At 42.8% G+C, this 18,084-nt stretch overlaps 1 protein-coding gene across 2 annotated transcripts in view; it reads left to right on the top strand.

Annotated features, from left to right (window-relative positions):
* RARS1 (arginyl-tRNA synthetase 1) overlaps positions 1-15,920 on the top strand; it is a gene marked incomplete at both ends in the record, with an annotated part of 31,853 nt that extends 15,933 nt beyond the window's left edge. Inside the window, 7 exons of one of the 2 annotated variants that reach the window (XM_080698879.1) lie at positions 1,229-1,333; positions 2,680-2,858; positions 3,353-3,462; positions 6,171-6,286; positions 10,082-10,244; positions 11,099-11,346; positions 15,811-15,920. In XM_080698879.1, coding sequence (XP_080555005.1) covers positions 1,229-1,333; positions 2,680-2,858; positions 3,353-3,462; positions 6,171-6,286; positions 10,082-10,244; positions 11,099-11,346; positions 15,811-15,920 — 1,031 coding nt within the window. Of the gene's footprint in view, positions 1-1,228; positions 1,334-2,679; positions 2,859-3,352; positions 3,463-6,170; positions 6,287-10,071; positions 10,245-11,098; positions 11,347-15,810 lie in introns of both variants that reach the window. The other variant, XM_080698878.1, reaches the window with a different exon arrangement.
* Between the last annotated feature and the right edge of the window lie 2,164 nt (positions 15,921-18,084).

An 18,084-nucleotide genomic window follows, 5' to 3' on the forward strand; every position in this document is an offset into this window, starting at 1 on the left:
CCTTATTAAGATGGATGGCTACGTTGCACCGGTAAAAAGATTAAATAAATAAAGCCAGGCACAGTGGCACACACCTGTAATCTCAGCACTTGGTCGGCTGAAAACAGAGGATCACAGGCTGGAAGCCAGTCTGGGCTGCAACTTAGCAAGACTGCATTTGAAAATTTAAAAGCCAGGGGTAGTGGCGCACGCTTGTAATCTCAGTACTTGGGAAACTGAGATAGGAGGATCTCAAGTTCGAAGCCAGCTTCTGCAACTTAGGTGTTCAGTAGCTTAGTGAGACCCTGTTTCCAAATAATAAAAAAAGGGCTGGGGGAAGAATGCCCCTGAGTTCAATTCCCAGTACCAAGAATAATTTAAAAAATAAAAAATTGTTGGGCATGGTGGCTCATACCTGTGATCCCAGTTCATGAGAGGCTGAGACAGAAGAATACAAAATAGAACTGGAATTGTAGCTCAGACATAAAATGTTTCTGGGTTCAATCCCCAGTACCAGAAAAAAACGGGGAGGGGGACATGGCTCAGTTGTAGAATGCCCATGGGTTCAAATGCTTGTTAAAAAATAAAATAGAATGAGTTTCTAAAATATTAAATGAGGGCATATTTCTTATGGGCATAAAAGTAAATGTAGATAGAGAATTGAACCACAGTCCCACTCACTGTTAATAACTAATGTTGGTGACCTTTGGGGTTTGGGGGTGGTGCTGGTGATTGAATCCAGGTTTTCCCACATGCTGAGTTGTTTTTGTTTTGGGGGAGGGTTTTTTGTGGGTTTTTTTTTTTTTTTTTTTTTTTTTTTGTGGGTCTGGGGATAGAACCCAGGGCATTTGACCTCCGAGCTATATCTCCTGCCCTATTTTTCTTATTTATTTTGAAACCAGGTTAACTGAGTTGCAAAGGGCCTCACTAAGTAGCTGAGACTGTCCGCAAACCGCCATCCTCCGTCTCAGCCTCCCAAATGCTGGGATTACAAGCGTGCGACACCACGCCCAGCTACATGCTGAGTATTGCTCTGCCCCCTTGGTTACATCCTCATGCCTCCTGTCTTACCATATGCCTTCAACTCTTTCAAAATGGCAGCATGTATGTAATGTTCTGTGTCATACATTTTTCGTTATTAGTTTGCTTCCTTCTATTATGTTTCAGTTAAATAAAACACTTCTTTTACTGTGTTTCCTGTTTGCTTAAATTCCTATTTATTTGCTTTTGTGGCATTTTTGTCCCCTAGAGTTCCAAAAAATCTATGACGCATTGGACATCTCTTTAATAGAGAGAGGAGAGTCCTTCTATCAAGATAGAATGAATGATGTTGTAAAGGAATTTGAAGATAAAGGTGAGCACTGTACTTTTAAAGTGTTTATTATTGAAATTGTTATATAGGCAAAGTGGAGAGAATTTATAGTAAGCCTCATGTCCTACTCATCAGCCAGCTTCAGCAGTTAGGAATCTGGTCGGCCCTATTGTTTCTATACCTTCTCAGGCACACAGCTTATATCCTACAGTTTCAAGATGTAACTTCTTGGTTTGTGTCTCTGATAAGACAGTCCTTCCCGGTGATTCAGCCGGCCGATCAGGACTATGCACAACTCTCCAGATGCATGGCCCCTTCAGTCCCTTCCCCCGATCAGGACTGTGCACAACTCTCCAGATGCATGGCTCCCTCAGTCCCTTCCCCCGATCAGGACTGTGCACAACTCTCCAGATGCATGGCCCCTCAGTCCCTTCCCCCATGGCCGGCTGACTCCCCGGAGGGTGCCGGGTTGGGTCCAAATAAAACATCAGTCTTTGATAAAAAAAAAAAAAAAAGATAATCTCCCACTCTAAAACCACAATACTATTATCACAGCAAGAAAATTTATCCTTATCCACCCCCCAGTTCTAGAATTAGAACCCAGCCCAAACGATGCTTCTATTTTTTAATGATGAATAAATAGAAAATTAATAGCTCCCCCAGGTAATATAGCTAAGTGATACAGCTTAGTGATAAATCTGAGATTTAAAGCTAGACAGTTTGTCTAAGAACTTACGTGTTTAAATCTTAAACTGCCTTTACATTACCCAGCTTCCACTTCCTAAATTATAAGAGCGCCTAATTATTTATTGCATAGTTATTATTAATGCAGGAGTATATTGGACACAGCGTCACTGCCATGCAGGTGTTGTTATCATTGTTCTTTCCTGTTTCCTCTCACACCCAAAACTCTTGCCTTCGTCGTCCTAAGTATACGAATGTGTTTTCATTCTTTTCCACTTCTCCTTCCCGATGCCAAGGCATGCTATGTTTGAGTGCAGTGTCAGAGGCCTGCATAGAAATTATACCTTCCTCCCAAAGGAAAATTATGGCTCCAACTTGAAATCAAAATACAGATTTTCCTGTTTGGTGTGATCTGGAAAGAGTTTTGCAGCAAAATATTAAGTTGTTCCAGAAAAAAATCTGAATATCTGATCTACGCCCGGCAGTACCCCTTTGCCCAGACTGCCTTGACCACTGACTGCAGCCTGCCAAGGCTCCCAGCCGATGGTAGACAAAGCTCTCTCATTTCCTCAGCTCTCTCGCAGAGATTTTCCACAGCATTTCTAGAATGTCGTAAGTCTTTCTGTAGCCCTCGAGTAAGCAAGCACTTCTGTTCCCTCAGGTTCTTTTAACACTATTAGTGACATTTTGTTCTGCTTTCCTAGGGTTCGTGCAAGTGGACGATGGCAGAAAGATAGTGTTTGTCCCGGGCTGTTCCATTCCGTTAACCATAGTGAAGTCAGACGGCGGTTATACCTACGACACATCTGACCTGGCTGCCCTGAAGCAAAGGCTGTTGGAGGAGAAAGCAGATATGGTTATTTACGTGGTGGACAGTGGGCAGGTACGTCTGTAACTTCGTCTGTGCTCTCATGCTGTCTGTTTGGAGGTGACTCTACAGTTAGCTGAGCTGCTGCCATTTGGCACTGGATACTAAGTATCAGGACACCTGTGCATTATGGGAAAAAGAACAAGGGTTGGGCCTCGTCATCTTGCTGGTCTCTGCAGACTGGAGAAGGTGACTTCTCGGGACATCTGCAATTGTTCCTCCCAGTAGGGTGGTGGTGAGACCTAAAATTGAATTGAAGTTATGTGTGTGAACTTGCCCTTAATGTAGTTGCTTTTAAAACCTTTGGACATGGAAGGTATGGTCTCAGTCTCGCTCTTACTTTTTCTCACATATGGAGAATAAAAGAAGACTTAGTTTTATAATAAATTTTGAAGAGTGATTTGCAGTTTACAGAAATTTTTCTTTTAAGAACAAGATTCTTAATTCTTTCTTTTTTTTTTTCTTTCATCATTAGAAAACTAGCAAATAACTTTCTTTTCTTCTAATAGGCTGTTCATTTCCAAACGGTATTCGCTGCTGCTCAGATGATTGGTTGGTATGATCCTAAAGTAACTCGAGTGTCTCATGCTGGATTTGGTGTGGTGCTCGGGGAAGACAAGTAAGTGTGGAAAGTGTGAGGATCATCATAATATACCTGGCCCCTCATTCTTTGGAAGAGGCTCTGGGCATTACTGGGCTTTTGTGTTTTGGTACTAGGGAGTGAACTCAAGGGCAATCTACCTTTGAGCTACACTCACATTCCTATTTTATTTTTATTTTGAAACCAGGTCTCATTAGGTTGGTGGAAGTCTCACTACTTGCTAAGGCTTGTCCTGCAACCTGCAATCCTCCTGTCTTGAGTACTCTGATTACAGGCTTGCACCACCACGCCAGGCTCTTTTTTGTTTGTTTTTATTTTATGTTGGGTAATATACTAAAATTAAAGTCCTTTATTATACATGTGTTATAATGATAATGTCAGATGAGCCATTCTTGATCTATCAGGACTGCCAGAAGATGTATCTCAAAGGAAAAGGTGTACAGAGTCAAAGGAATGAGACTACTGAATCAGATTATAAAGGCACTTTCTACTCCTTTGTACTTGGTTTTTTTGTTTGTTTGTTTTTTGGGGTTTTGTGTGTGTGTGTGTGTGTGTGTGTGTGTGTGTGTGTGTGTGTGTGTGTCTGGTCCTTTGGATGGAACCCAGGGGCCTCTACCTCCGGGCTATACTCCCAACCTATTTTATATTTTATTTTGAAACAGGATCTCACTTAAGTTGCTGAGAGCCTCACTAAGTAGCTAAGGCTGACTTCGAACCTGTGCGATCCTCCCAAGCACTGGGATTATAAGCGTGCGCCACCACACCGGCTTCTACTCTGGTTTAAATTTTAAAATCTATCATGGTTCCTCCTCAGATTTCAGACGAAATGTTCACTAATATAGTTTAATCATTTTGTAAAGGTCTTTGTTTTCCCTTCGCCATTGCACACTTGAGGTTTGGTAGACCTTGTACAAAAGCCCTAGTTTGAGCACTAGAAAAGACAGTGTCCCCACAGGGAATTATTTTACATACAAATTACATAAAGGTTAATGCCCTTGCTGGAACATTTTCTAATTGTAATCTGTAATCTGTAATTGTAATCTGACTCTTCCTTAGAGGCTGCACTTTGAAAGAATAAAAAATAGGGCAGGGGGTGTAGCTCGGAGTCGAATGCCCCTGGGTTTCATCCCCAGACCCACAAAAAAAAAAAAATGTTTCTGCAGCCTGCATTCTATAATTACAGTATCCCAGACTTTATGGAAGGTGAGGGGAAGTGCTGGGGATTGAACCCAGGAATAGTCTACTGCCAAGCTGTATCCCAGCCCATTTTATTTTGGTTTTTTTGTTTTGTTTTGTTTTTGTTTGTTTTTTGTGAGTCTGGTGATGGAACCCAGAGGCATTTGGCCTCCGAGCTACACCCCCTGCCCAATTTTTTATTCATTATTTTGAAACAGGGTCTCACTGAGTTGCAGAGGGCCTCACTAAGTAGTTAAGGCTTTCCACAAACCGCGATCCTCCGATCTCAGCTTCCCAAATGCTGAGATTACAAGTGTGTCCCACCACGCCCGGCTTTTTATTTTTTGAAGCAAGGACTTGCCAGGTCCTACATTGCTGAAGCTGATCTCAAAATGCATTCCTCCTGTCTCTGCTTCCCAAGTACTGGGATTATATGCATGCATGCATAACCACATCAGACCTAGATTTTTTTTTAAAGAATTTATATAAATGATAGCTAATGCCAGGCGTGGTGGCACACGCTTGTAATCCCAGTACTTGGGAGGCTGAGACAGGAGGATTGCGCAGGTTCGAAGACAGTCTCGGCTACTTGGTGAGGCTCTCAGCAACCTAGTGAGACCCTGTTTCCAAAAGAATATATAAAATAGGTCTGGGAGTGTAGCCCAAAGATAGAAAGCCCCTGGGTTCCATCCCCAGAACCACAAAAATTAATTAAGTAAATAATAGCTAATCATTGGTAGCTCACCATATATTAAATAGGTAGAGTTGGACATGGCGGATGCCTATAATCCCAGTATTTGGGAGGCTGAGACAGTGGATCCCAGGTTTGAGGCCAGCCTCAGAAACATAGCAAAACTCTCATCAACCTAGCAAGACCCTGTTTCAAAACAAAAATTAAAAAGGGGTGGGGTGTGGCTTAGAGGTAGAATACCCCTGGGTTCAATCCCCAGTACAAAAAAACCCACATAGGTACATTAAAATGTTCACAGATTCTGCCATCTCTTTTTAGTGACATTTTCTGTTCTAAGGGTTTTTACAATACATATTTTATCCTTTTAATTCATTTTCTTCCTGCTATACCTTGAACACCTGTTTCATGTTCCAGCACACCCGGCTAGTAGACAGCTTTAGGAAGGCATCCCTTAGCATCTGGACTAGGCTTTATGATGAGTTTTCATCACATCAGAAATTTGAAAGTTATTCAATATTCCAGGAGGCTGTGGCACAAAGAAAAACTGAAGGAAGCCGAGTGTGGTGGCGCACGCTTATAATCCCAGCATTTGAGAAGCTGAGACAGGAGGATCACGGTTCACGGACAGCCTCAACTACTTAATGAGGCCCTGTTTCAAAATAGAGAATAAAAAATAGGGCTGAGGGTGTAGCTCGGAATGCCCCTGGGTTCCATCCCTAGTACCACAAAAATAAATAAATTTTTTTCAAATATATATATATATATATATATATATATATATATATATATGTTCAAATAAATAAAGATGTTAAGTTGTAGGGTATTTCTCAGTTTGATTGAGAATTTTAATTATTTTTAGGAAGAAATTTAAAACACGGTCAGGTGAAACGGTCCGCCTCATAGACCTTCTGGAAGAAGGACTGAAACGTTCCATGGACAAATTGAAGGAAAAAGAGAGAGACAAGGTAATGCAAGGTGTTTTTGGCGTAACGTGTACTGTGCTTCGTATCGTGACTTTCACTGTTGGTGTTCTTTGGAAAACTAGGGTAGACTGTAAGGCGTCTACCCACCTAGGGCAGACTTACTTTGCTGATAAGCAAACACATTTTATTGCATGATAAGTTTGCTTCATGAATTACGCTCAGCACCGTTCTTGCCTATCACCAAAGGGCATGGCTTTCTCCCCTTTTGCTGTATAATATTGCTGCTTTTTATTAAATTTAATTTTTTAGCTGATAAAAACTGTACCTTATAGGGTCCCATGTGATTTCTCAGTGCATGTGTGATTTTTGTTGTTGTTGTTTGTTTGCTACTGAGGATTGAAGGCCAGGGGCAGTCTACCTTGGAGATATACCCCCAGCCCTGTTTTATTTCGAAACAAAGTAAGTGGTAGAGGGACTCACCAAACTGCTGGAGCTGGCTTTGAACCTGAGATCCTCCCGTCTCAGCCTCACAAGTACTAGGATTACAAGCGTGCAGCCACCATGTCCAGCTGTGTGTGATGATCCAGCTAAACATATCTGTGCTCAGACGTGTCATTTCTTGGTGGTGAAAACATCTGAAATACATTTTGTAGCTTTTTGAAATGTACAATACATCTACTTATACTTCCTCTACTGAGCGGAAACACAGCAGAATGTCTTGTTCCTGTGTAATTTTAAGTGCACGTTGATCGATATCTCCAGATCCCACTCCCTGCCCCAGACTCTGGCCGTCATTCTGCCTTTTCTTAGATTCTGCCTGAGTTTGATCTTGCAACCCTTGTCTTTCTGTGCCGAGTTTATTCCACATCACAGTGATCTCCAGTGTCCTCCGCATTGTTGCACATGACAGGATTCCGTGACTGCCCCGTAGTCCATCGCCTGCGCGTGAGCCGCACTTTCCGTCCTAATTCATCAGCTGATGGTTGTTTCCATGCATTGGCTGTCGGGAACAGTGCCGGAGTGAATACAAAAACGCACCTGGCACTTCTGCAGACCAATTTCATTTCTTTTGGATCTGCATTCAGTTAAATTGCTTGATTATGTGGTAATGGTATTCTCTGAGGTTTGGGGGGGTTGAGAAACTACTTTATATGCCACCAGTAGTCCAGTAGTGTGCAGGTCAGGTCCCTTTCCTCCACTTTCTGGGAGACAGTGTTACAGTTTGTCTTTTTTATTTTGGTACTGGGGATTAAATGCAGGGGCATTCTACCTCTAATCTATACACCTCCAGCCTTTTTTTTTTTTTTTTTTTTTTTTGGTGGGACTGGGGATGGTGGAAGCCTACCTCCGGGCTATACTCCGAGACCTATTTTTTGTATTTTTTAAATTTTATTTGGAAACAGGGTCTCTTAAGCCAGCAAGGCTGGCTTTGATCCTGTGATCCTGTGTGATCCTCCTGTCTCCGCCTCCCAAGCACGGAGATTACAAGCGTGCGCCACCAGCGTTTTGCTAAGTTGCTGAGTTTGGCCTGAAACCCACGTGCCTCCTGTCTCAGCCTTCCAAGTACTGAGATTATAGGTGTGTACCACCATGCCTGGCATGCTTTTCTTTTTTTTTCTTTTCTTTTTTTTAAATTTATTTAGAGGGAGGGAGGGAGAGAGAGAGAGAGAGAGAGAGAGAGAGAGAGAGAGAGAGAGAGTGTGTGTGTGTGTGTGTGTGTGTGTGTTTTAAACTCGGGCATTCTTCCTCCGAGCTACACCCTAGTCCTATTTCTTTTTTTTTTTAACAAGGTCTGGCTACATCAATGAGTCTCACTACTAGCTGAAGCTGTCCTTGAACCTATGATCCTCCTGTCTTGGTCTCCCAAGTACTAGGATTACTGGCATGTGCCACCACACCCAGGCTTTTTAATAATAATATTAATTAATAATAAAATTATTGTTAAGCCGGGCATTGTAGCACACGCTTGTAATTCCAGCATTTGGGAGGCTGAGACAGGAGGATTGTACAGATTCAAAGCCAGCCTCAGCTACTTAGTGAGGCTCTCAGCAACTTAGCGAGACCCTGTTTCCAAATAAAATATTAAAAATAGGTCTGGGAGTATAGCTCGGAGGTAGAAATCCCCTGGGTTCCATCCCCAGACCCGCAAAAAATAAATAAGTAAATAAATAAAATTATTGTTATTCTCTCCCTTTCTTAAAGTCTTGAATCTGTGGCTCTCCTATCCCAGCCTCCTCCCAAGTACTGGGATTGCTAGCTAAATTATGTGGTGGGCAGGTATTGTGCTGTGGACTCTTCCGATTGGCTATCTTTGTAGTGGCAGATCACTTGAATATTTCCGTTGGAATGTCAAGTCATTTGTTTCTTGTACTTTAAAAAGTTGACCCAGAGTGGTTAGTTTGTCTGTTTTTTGTGGTGCTGAGGGTTGAACTCAGGGGCGTTCTACCTCTGGGAGCCCATCCCTTTGCTGCAGCTGCTCTGGAAACTGATCAATCGTCTTAGCCTTTCAAGTACTGGGATTACAAATGTGTGCTGCCACACCTGGCTTTTCATGAATTGGAGGATTAAAGATTGATTCCTGTCGGGATTTGTTGGAATTGTGTGTGTGGTTTTTTGTGGTACTGGGGGTGGAACCCAGAGGCTTCTACCTCCGGGCTATACTCCCACACCTATTTTATACTTTACTTGAAAACAGGGTCTCACTAAGTTGCTGAGAGCCTCAGTAAGTAGCTGAGGCTGGCTTTGAACCTGTGCGATCCTCCTGTCTCAGCCTCCCAAACTCGGCGATTACAGGCGTGCGCCACCATGCCGGGCTTGTTTCTAAACTTGTGAACAGGGTGCCTGCTTCCTCCGAGCCCAGCCTGTTGTGCTGTCTTAGCACTAGGTGGCACCATAAGTCCAGACTTGCCCCAATTCCGTTGTTGGGGTTTTGTCACTGTTTCTGCAATAGAATGTGATCTAAGTCGAGGTTTCTCCCATTTCTGCACATGATATGTCATTGAGTGTGAACTCTGGGGTGACCTAAAATGGATCAGTCTTTCTGATCCAGGAGGGAGGCTGGCCCAGAGCCCTGGTGCCCAGTGACTGGTGTTTGGCAAAGCCTTGTGGGATTCTGCCGAGCTGTGGCTCTGTTATTGTGGAGAGAGCAGCTCCAGTGTTCTTTACCACCTCGTGGACATGAGCAAACCAAGGGTGTCACACCCTGACACTCTACAAGCAGGGGGCCGGGGATAGTTGCTCTGCTTCAGATTTGGATGCCTGTGTGTGCCAGAGCCAAGAGGAAGCGTGGTGGCGCACGCTTGTAATCCCAGCATTCGGGAGGCTGAGACTGGAGGATCTCAGTTCGTGGGCAGCCTCAGCTACTTAGTGTGGACCTCCGCAACTTAGTGAGACCTTGTTTCAAAAATAAGAAAGACTAAGCTGGGTGTGGCGGCACACACTTGTAATCCCAGCACTTGGGAGGCTGAGACAGGAGGATCGCACAGGTTCAAAGCCAGCCTCAGCTACTTAGTGAGGCTCTCAGCAACTTAGTGAGATGAGACCCTATTTCCAAATAAAATATAAAATAGGTCTGGGAGTATAGCCCTGAGGTAGAAAAGCCTCTGGGTTCCACCCCCAGTACCACCAAAAAATAAAACAAAATAAAAATAAGAAAGACTAAAAAATGGGACTGGGTGTGTACCTTGGAGGTACAATGCCCCTGGGTTCCATCGCCAGGACCATACAAAAAAAAAAAGAAAACTACGATTATGTAAATTATAAGGAGATCGTTGAATTAAGGCACCAGGACATTATGAGTGGATGGTAAAATGAAGCGTTGTGCTGTTTTTCTCAAAGGTCTTGACAGCAGAGGAATTGAAAGCGGCTCAGACATCAGTCGCTTATGGCTGTATCAAATACGCTGACCTTTCCCATAACCGCTTGAACGACTACATCTTCTCCTTTGACAAAATGCTCGACGACAGAGGGAACACGGCAGCATACTTGCTGTACGCCTTCACGAGGATCAGGTGTGCGCAGGGATGCGGTCCGCGTACACCAGAGTACACCCTGGGGCTCCAAAACGTTTGCTGTATCCCTGTGTACCAACACCTTGGAAAATTCATTCTCTTTCAATCACAAGTTTGTTTGTTTATTTGTGTTTTGCGGGTCTGGAGATGGATCCTAGAGGCACTTGACCTCCGAGCTACAGCCCCTGCCCAATTTTTTATTCTTTATTTTGAAACAGGGTCTCACTAAGTTGCAGAGGCTCCCTAAGTAGCTGAGACTGTCTGTGAACTGCGAACCTCCAGTCTCATCCTCCCCAATGCTGGGATTACAAGCGTGCGCCGCCACGCCCGGCTCACAAGTTATATTTGAAATCCCTTAGCCCATCTCTGTTTGCTCTGATGGATACTCCCTGGAGTGCTTTTAGTTTACTTGTTTATTTTTTGTGGTGCTGGGGGTGGAACCCAGGGGCTTTTCTACCTCTGGGCTATCCTCCCAGACCATTTTTATACTTTATTTGGAAACAGGGTCTCACTAAGTTGCTGAGAGCCTCACTAAGTAGCTGAGGCTGGCTTCAAACCCGTGCGATCCTCCTGTCTCAGCCTCCCACACGCTGGGATTACAAGAGTGCGCCACCACGCCCCGCTGCACTTTTAGTTTTAAGATCCTTATATTCCCATTTTAAATATTGTCAGCACTGTATACCAAATTATTTTCTTTGATGATGTGCCCAGAGTAGAGAACGTTGTCCACTTTGTACAAATCTGCTTTTAGTCGCTGTTTCCTAGTTACTTGAGTCACGTCCTCACGTGTGTTTTATGTGGGGAAAGATGAGTGTGTTCACCACGGCGGAAGAGTCATGCTGTTACTTTTTCAGGTCTATCGCCCGCCTGGCCAACCTCGACGAAGAGATGCTCCGGAAAGCTGCTAAGGAGACAAAGATCATTTTGGACCACGAAAAGGAATGGAAACTGGGCCGGTGCCTTTTACGCTTCCCTGAGATTTTGCAGAAGATCTTAGATGACTTATTTCTGCACACACTCTGCGATTACATTTATGAGCTGGCAACCACTTTCACGGAGTTCTACGACAGTTGCTACTGTATAGAGAAAGACCGACAGACTGGTGAGTATGTCATCTACTGTACTGGAGAAGGTACCATACCTCATCCAGACACGAGTTGGGTATGAGTGCCTACCCACTTAATTTATTCATAAAGACCCTCTCTTTTTCTAAATAAATTTATAGTGATATAGCCAAAATCTTTTTTTTCTTTTTTTTTTTTTTTTTTTTTTGCGGGTCTGGGCATGAAACCCTAGGGCATTCAACCTTGGAGCTACAGCTATAACCCTTGCCCTATTTTTTTATTATTATTTTTTTTTTCATTTTATTTTATTTTATTTTATTGGTGCACTGTATTCATACATCATAGTGGGATACAAACTTTTGTAGACATACATGCACACATCGCCCAGTCAGCCCCCACCCGATCCCCACCCCATTCTCTCCCCATCCCTCCTTCCCATGCTTGGCTTAGTGGTTGACATCTAGTATTATAGCAATTTATCCAAAATTAAAAATGATAATCTCACATAACAGTTTCATTTGTCTGATACCAAGTGTTTGATGATTTAAAGATAGCATTTCAATATTTCTTTTTGCTTTCTTTCTTACTAGAGCATATTTTTTCCTGTTTTTTTAGGTGAAACTATCATATATTTATATATTTATTTTTCAGAAAAAAATCTATCCTAATATGGAATATGAATTCTAGATACCCAAAACGATCTTGAAAAAGAACAAAGCTAGCAGATATATATTTTCTGATTTCAAACCATATAAAGCTACAATAATTGAAACAGTGTAGTACTGTTCTAAAGGCAGATATATAGACCATTGGAGTTAAATACAAGCCTAGAGCTAAATTCTTCCCTATATTGTCAAGTTATTTTTGACAAGGTTTCCACAAACATTTGGTGGTGGAAATAATAATCTTTTAACTAAATATTGTTGAAAAATAATAATTACATGGAAAAGAATAAAATTGGACCTTTACCTAATCCCATATACAAGTATTAACTCAAAATAGATAAAAGACCTAAATATAAATCTTAAGACTATAAACTTTTAGGAGAAAATCTGGGTCATAAAACCTCACAACATTGAAATTGGCAGTGATTTCTTGGTTATGATTTCAATGGCACAGGCAACAGAAGAATATACAAACTCCCTAAAAAATAAAAGAAAATATTGTATATCCAAAGACAATGTAATCAGAGTTAAAAGTTACTAATAGAATTGGATAAAATATTTCCAAATGCTATATCTGAAGGTATATTAATATTCCAACTAGAAATCCTAAAAATTAGCAACAATAAAGGCAAACAATACAACTTAGAGATAGGTAAAAGACTAACATAAATAATGAATCTCCACAGATAACCAATCTTAGTTGTCTGTTGGGTGGAAACTCTTGTTTCTCTGGTTCTGGTGAGTGTTACCTATTTCTTCTTTGTAGTTAATCTCTTTGAGTATTTTCTCTAGCGCTGGTTTTGAAGACATAAATTCCTTCAGTTTCTGTTTGTCATAGAAGCTTCTTATTTCTCCATCTAATTTGATAGAAAGTTTTGCTGGATAGGAAATTTTTGGCTGGAAGTTGTTTTCTTTCAGAGTTTGGAATATGTTACTCCAAGCCCTTCTGGCTCTCATGACTTGGTTTGGGAAGTCTGGAGTGATTCTAATTGGTTTGCCTCTGAATGTCACTTGGCCCTTTGTTTTTGTTGCCTTTAAGATTCTCTGCTTGGCTTCCACATTGGTCATTTTGACAATTATATGGCGTGGGGATCCTCTTCTCCGATCCTGTCTAAAGGGAGTTCTGTAAGTTTCCTGGATCTGTGTATCAACCTCTTGCTCTATATTTGGAAAATTTTCTGCTATTACTTCCTTGAAGAGATTGTTGATCCCTTTGGTATCACTTTCTTTTCCCTCCTCTATTCCAATTATTCTTAGGTTAGCTCTCTTAAGATGGGCCCATATTTCTTCAATGTCAGATTCCTGCTGTTGGATATTTTTTTCTAGATTAGAAACTATGCATTCATTTTTGGATTGCTCATCTTCTAAGAGCGAGATTCTGTTCTCCATGTGGTCTAATCGGTTGTTTGTGCTTTGAATTGAGGCCTTTACTTCATTAATTGCATCCTTTATCTCTTTTTGGCTCTCTCTGAGTTCTTTTCGAAGCACCTCTATTATTTCTACAGTTATTTTCCTGATTTGATCTTCTAGAAATCTCTGATTTTCTGTTTTATCAGGTTCTGATGTTGTGGGGTTGTGCACATTCATCACTCCAGTGTTATTCCTCTTTCCCATGATTTCGGAGGTTTGTGCCTTCTCTGGGTTCTTCCCTTGGGTCACTATGGCTTCACTTAAGGTGCTCTGGATCTCGAGTCTGTATTATCTCAGACCCCACTACTCCTTTACTGGGTTGTATCACAGAGTCTCCGACCCAGAGAGTCGATAGAGGCTGCTTTAAACTATGGGGGGTGCCAGGTTGCACGTTCTCCTATGGTGTGATATCTCTGCCACCACCACTCCCTCACTGGGTCAAGTCCCAGGAGGCCCAATACTGCGATTTCTCCTCTGTGGCCCGCAATTTGACTCACTGTTCTTGAGTACGCAGATGTAGCTGTACTGGACTCGGTGAATTCACTGCTGCTGCCGCTGCCGGTGGCAATATGGCACCTCTGCCACGCCCTCGGCCATGAGGCTGGCGTATTTTTTCTTCTCTGGTTTTGATTTCCACTCTGAATCCCTGCAGCGTGTGCTGAGCTCAGCCACTGGGAGCTTTAAATGCTGTCTGCGCCGAAAGATCCTGCCTGGCTGTTCCGCAGCGGCTCACCTGGCTTGCTGTAGCCGTCTGTTGAGTTCGCCGCTGCCGCCGGCAGTATGGCGCTGCTGCCGCGTCCTCGGGCGCGTGTGTCTCCTCTGTGGCCCTGAGCTCTGTTCTCAGTCCGCTTTCTCTCTGGAGCCTGGTGGGTTTTTTTTGTTTTTCTGGTGATGGTGTTTTCTGGCTATGAAAGGCGCTCTTTTTGTGGTAATGGAGATTGGTTGTTAGCGGGACTCTTAAGCCCCGCTTTTCTCGGTCGCCATCTTCCCGGAAGTCCCTATTATTATTTATTTGTTTATTTTTTGGTGGTACTGGGGTTCCTGGAAACCCTTCTGCCTTTGGGCTATGCTCCCAGGCACCTACTTTTTATATTTTTATTTGGAAACGAGGTCTCTTAACCTGCACGATCCTCCTGTCTCCACCTCCCAAGTGCGGGGATTACAAGGGTGCGCCACCACGCCCGGCTTATTTTTTATTTTGAAACAGGGTCTCACTAAGTACTTAGCTGAGGCTGTCCGTGAACCGTGATCCCCCTGTCTCAGCCTCCCGAATGCTGGGATTACAAGCATGCGCTACCACGTCCAGCTGATATAGACAAAATCTAAACTAATGCTTTCAGAAACCATTCTGCTCATGGACTGTCCAGAACCTGGGATGGAATCTTACAACTCCAAATAACAGCAGGCAGGCTTCTGGGTCTAGGACGTGGTCCACAGCAGTGTGTGCCTGAAGGCCAGAATGTGTCTTTCCATATGTTAGGCTCTCTGTTGTATTACACAGTTAATGAAATATTCAAACCAATAAAAAAGCCAACCCTGTTTTTCCATTGTGAGGGTTATGCCTGAGAACTGAAACTTTCTGGGGGAAAAAAAAAACAACTAATGTTATTTAATAGGCTTACAGTTATTTCAAACCAAAAATCCTAAGAATTCTGAATTTTATAAGAAATATAACATCTATACTTAAAATCATTTCAGACCTTATATAAACAGTTCTTTTTTTTTTTTTTTTTTTTGCAGTACTGGGGTTGGAACCCAGAGGTATTCGACCTCCGAGCTACACACCCAGCCCTATATTTTATTCTTTATTTTGAAACAGGGTCTCACTGAGTTGCAAGGGGCCTCACTAAGTAGCTGAGGGTGTCTGCGAACCTGGATTCTCCTGTCTCAGCCTCCCGAATGCTGGGATTACAAGCGTGCGCCACCACGCCCGGCTCATAAACAGTTATTTTTTGGTTTTGGTTTTGGTGGTACTGGGGTAGAAGTCAGAGGCTTTCTACCTCCAGGCTATACTCCCAGACCTATTTTACACTTTATTTTGAAACAGGTCTCACTAAGTTGCTGAGAGCCTCACTAAGTAGCTGAGGCTGGCTTTGAACCTGTGTGATCCTCCTGTCTCAGCCTCCCAAGTGCAGGGATTACAAGCGTGCGCCACCAAGCCCGGCTCATAAACAGTTCTTGAATAGAAATGCAAACTTCATTTCTCACAAGGTGTGTCTTTATAGTGGAAGGTGATTCTACCTAACAGCCTCAGCTACTTAGACCCTTTGCAACTCAATGAGACCCTGTTTCAATTTAGGCTTCTACTTTAGATCTAGGGGTGGGCCTTTTGCTTCTAAGTACAATCGAGAAGTAACAGAATCCTTAACCATGACTTTCAAACAGAACAGCACATTAACAAGGACCTTATTTTTTGTATCTTTTCAGGAAAAATCTTGAAGGTGAACCTGTGGCGTATGCTGCTCTGTGAGGCAGTAGCTGCAGTCATGGCCAAGGGATTCGACATCCTAGGAATCAAACCTGTCCAAAGGATGTGACGCTGCGTAGGTCTGAACACTGTTTTTACCAAAGCGGCTATTAGCACTGTTTGCCCTTGTTTTCCAATCTTGTGCACAGAAAAACTAGTAAAAATAATTTTTTTTTCTCAACTATCTCAGCAAAGTGTGATTTCTTCAACATCTAAAACAGTTACATGCCAGGTGTGGTGGCGCATACTTGTAATCCCAGCCCTTGGGAGGCTGAGACAGGAGGATCGCACAGGTTTGAAGCCAGCCTCAGCTACTTAGTGAGGCTCTCAGCAACTTAGACCCTGTTTCCAAATAAAATATCCATTTGGGAGTATAGTCCAGAAGTAGAAAATCCCTGGGTTCGACCCCTAGTACCACCAAAACAAATAATAATAATAAAACACTAGTATGCTAAATTGTGGCGTAAGATTAGACCAAAATGACATAGTATGCAGTCACACTGACAGATCACTGTAGGTTTGGGTATCATGTTCATTCGTCATAAGCAAAGAAGAAACTCCACTGGGTGTGATGGAGCACACTTGGTATCCCAGTGTTTGAGAGGCTGAGACAGAATGATCGCGGTTCGCGGACAGCCTCAGCTACTTAGGCCCTTGCTACTCAGTGAGACCCTGTTTCAAAATAAAGAATAAAAAAATAGGGCTGGGAGTGTAGCTCAGAGGTAGAATGCCCCTAGGTTCCATCCCTAGCACCACAAAAAAAAAAAAAAAAAAAAAAGAACTCTGCCGGGTGTGGTGGCACACGTTTGTGACCCCGTGCTTGGGAGGCAGAAACAGGAGGATCGCGCAGGTTCAAAGCCAGCCACACTGGCTTAAGAGACCCAGTTTCCAAATAAAAAGTATAAAATAGGTCTGGGAGTATAGTCCAGAGGAAGAAGGGTTTCTAGGAAGCCCAGTACCACCAAAAACGAAAAAAGAACTCCATTCCTTGACCCACGCTGTAGGCCCTCGACATTCTTGAACCTACAGTGTACTGCTCCTCATTCCATTGTTGAACGATGCCCTGTGTTCCGAGTGTGAAATTGAGGCTCCAGAGGTCCATGGTGCCCTGGGTCATGCTGGGCTTTGCAGATTGTCTGGCTTTGATGAAACTGCACTTGCTTTATCCAGCAGAGAGGAGGCTACTGCATACGTGGTGGGGGAGCTCATACCAGTGACTTCATAGTCATTTCTAATCTTTTGTGTGTGGGGGGTGGGTACTGGGGATTGAACCCAGGGGCATTCTATTCCCAGCCCTATTTTTTATTCTTTATTTTGAAACAGGCTCTCACTAAGTTGCAGAGAGCCTCACTAAGTAGCTGAGGCTGGCTGCAAACCTGCAGTCCTCCTGTCTCAGCCTCCCAAGTACAAGCTTGTGCCACCATGCTCAGCTCAAGATCATCTTTACATTCAATTTATGTAGTTAATAAATTCATGTAGCTAGTCACATAAGCATGAATCCTAAGAAAATTATTTCTCTAACTTCAAACTAAGCCCCTACTTTCTATGAACATGCAATATTCACTCATCTCCCTTTCGTACTTTACAGATATTGTGGGGGTTTTTTTGTTTTTTTTTTGTTGTTGTTTTTTTGGTGGTGGTACTGGAGATGGAACCCAGGAGTCTTCTACCTCCGGGCTACACTCCCAGACCTATTATATATATATATATATATATATATTTTTTTTTTTTTTTTTTTTTTTTAACAGTCTCTTAAGCCAGCGAGGTTGATCCTCCTGTCTCAGCCTCCCAGGCGCCAGGACCACAAGCGTGCGCCACCACACCCAGCATGTTTTTTGTATTTTTTTAATCACAAATAGAAAAATATGTTGCAATCTTGCATCAAAGCAGTTTTTGTACCAATTTCTAACAATACCATGTGTGTGTCACATCTTGTTACTTGTCATAATCAAACACTTTTATTTTTGCTGTGATGATGCGCTGCCTTCAGTGATCTTTGACGTTGCTGTTGGCCGGAGGCCCGTGAACCATGTCTAGATAAACTAATGAATTCAAGCCAGGCACTGTGGTACACACCTCTTGTACTCGGGAGGCTGAGGAAGGAAGAGATTTGAGGCTATCACAGTAACTGAGCCTCTATTTAAAAATAAGTGATGGGCTTATGGCTTAAAGTAGACGGCCTCTGGGTTCCATCTCCAGCACCACTCACTGAAGTGATCAATGCCCTGACGGTT

The sequence above is a fragment of the Muscardinus avellanarius genome (assembly GCF_963383645.1).
Source record: "Muscardinus avellanarius genome assembly, chromosome: 7".
Taxonomy (NCBI): Eukaryota; Metazoa; Chordata; class Mammalia; order Rodentia; family Gliridae; genus Muscardinus; species Muscardinus avellanarius.